At 32.5% G+C, this 1,482-nt stretch overlaps 1 protein-coding gene across 1 annotated transcript; it reads right to left on the bottom strand.

Annotated features, from left to right (window-relative positions):
* Positions 1–824: 824 nt before the first annotated feature.
* Positions 825–1,458, bottom strand: LOC105457418. The gene has a single exon (XM_011702071.1). The coding sequence runs from the start codon at positions 1,406–1,408 to the stop codon at positions 863–865; it is 546 nt and encodes a 181-aa protein (XP_011700373.1). The 5' UTR covers positions 1,409–1,458; the 3' UTR covers positions 825–862.
* Between the last annotated feature and the right edge of the window lie 24 nt (positions 1,459–1,482).

The raw sequence follows: 1,482 nt of genomic DNA, 5'->3' as shown, positions 1-1,482 counted from the left end.
TGTAAAAAATGGTCATGATCGGCGCGAGGGAAGATCGCTCCTCTTTATCCAGCTACGGCCTTTAGTCCACACACTTGTAGCGATTGTAGCGACCCGAACGAATCATTGAAACCTTGACGGGCGTGTGAACAACGACTCATCAAAGTTTCATCGCAATCGGATGAATGGTTTACGAACGCATACGGGACAAACAAACAAACAAACAAACATTAATTTTTATATATATAGATGATATTAATTTTTATAATAAAAAATATTTTTTAAATAATAAAGAAACATTGTTTGTATGAAATGATTTAATATAATAATAAGATGACGTACCTGTGAAACGCTTTAATATTATAATAAAACAAATATGTAATAGTAATAAGATGATACCTGTTCTAAAATGTAACAATTCCAAAGTATAATAAATATTTTGTCAATAAGTCAAATACTATAATTATCCTTTCACATGCTTTATTTTTTTGTTTCATCAGCACTGGCAGAAGTGTCACAAGAATATAATCTTATAATATGTTACAAAGTATTTTATAGTGGAATATATTTTTAATTTTTTTTAATTTCTAGTATAAAAGAATTTCTATTACTAATCTTATCTTACATTATTAACTGATGCATAATAATCAAATTTTCCTCAGAACAATATTAAACATCGTAAAGAAAGAGATAATCAAAGGCCAAGCGCCTCATCTTTTCCACCAGCAATAAAAATAGAGAACAATCAATCTTCACCAGCAATATACTCTATTCTATTACTATACATATATCGATTATTAATTATCTTATTACTATCTGTATATTTATTATTATTTATATATGTATTATTATATTTATTAATCTTATATGACAAATTTTATTTCTAAAAAAACCCACGAAATGCTTGCTCATACTGCCAAGGAGTAGCTTCTTCACCAGCTTCTGATATAAAATAGTCACAAAGCGTATCCCGGAACTGAGCGGCTTTTCTAGCTGGATTATTAGAACCAGTTCGTTTAATTCTTTGCAGTCCTCTTTGATTTTCTTCAATCCTCCAAGCTCCAGGAATTATGTCCCCATTTTCATTGTCATGGTCTACATAAGTAGAAGGACAGTAGTTACGACGCTGGAATGTATCCTTACTTTGCTCTGTCATTATAAAATTGTGTAGACACACTAATGCTTGAATTATAACTTCTACATTATGAGGATAGTGGCATATAGGTCTTCTGAGAATGCGCCATCGAGATACGAGAATACCGAAAGTATTTTCTATGACTCTTCGCGCACGAGAGAGCCTGTAATTAAAGACTCGTTGTTTATCTTGCAATGCCGAACGTGGGTACGGTCTCATAAGATAAGATTTGAGGGGAAATGCCTCATCTGCTACAAATACATGAGGGAAGTTTATATCACTTCCAGGTAGCATTTTTAGAGGGGGAAGCTTTGCTTCTCCGTGTTCCAAATCATTAGCAAGTATAGAATTAGCCCACACTCCTCCAT

Source organism: Wasmannia auropunctata, unplaced genomic scaffold (assembly GCF_000956235.1).
Source record: "Wasmannia auropunctata unplaced genomic scaffold, wasmannia.A_1.0 LD335230.1, whole genome shotgun sequence".
In the NCBI taxonomy this organism is placed as follows: Eukaryota; Metazoa; Arthropoda; class Insecta; order Hymenoptera; family Formicidae; genus Wasmannia; species Wasmannia auropunctata.
This window is presented reverse-complemented; position numbering and strand designations above follow the sequence as displayed.

What these genes read in the sequence shown, in the direction of transcription:
- LOC105457418 (XM_011702071.1), bottom strand. Translation starts at nt 1,408, where the DNA reads ATGCTACCTGGAAGTGATATAAACTTCCCTCATGTATTTGTAGCAGAT.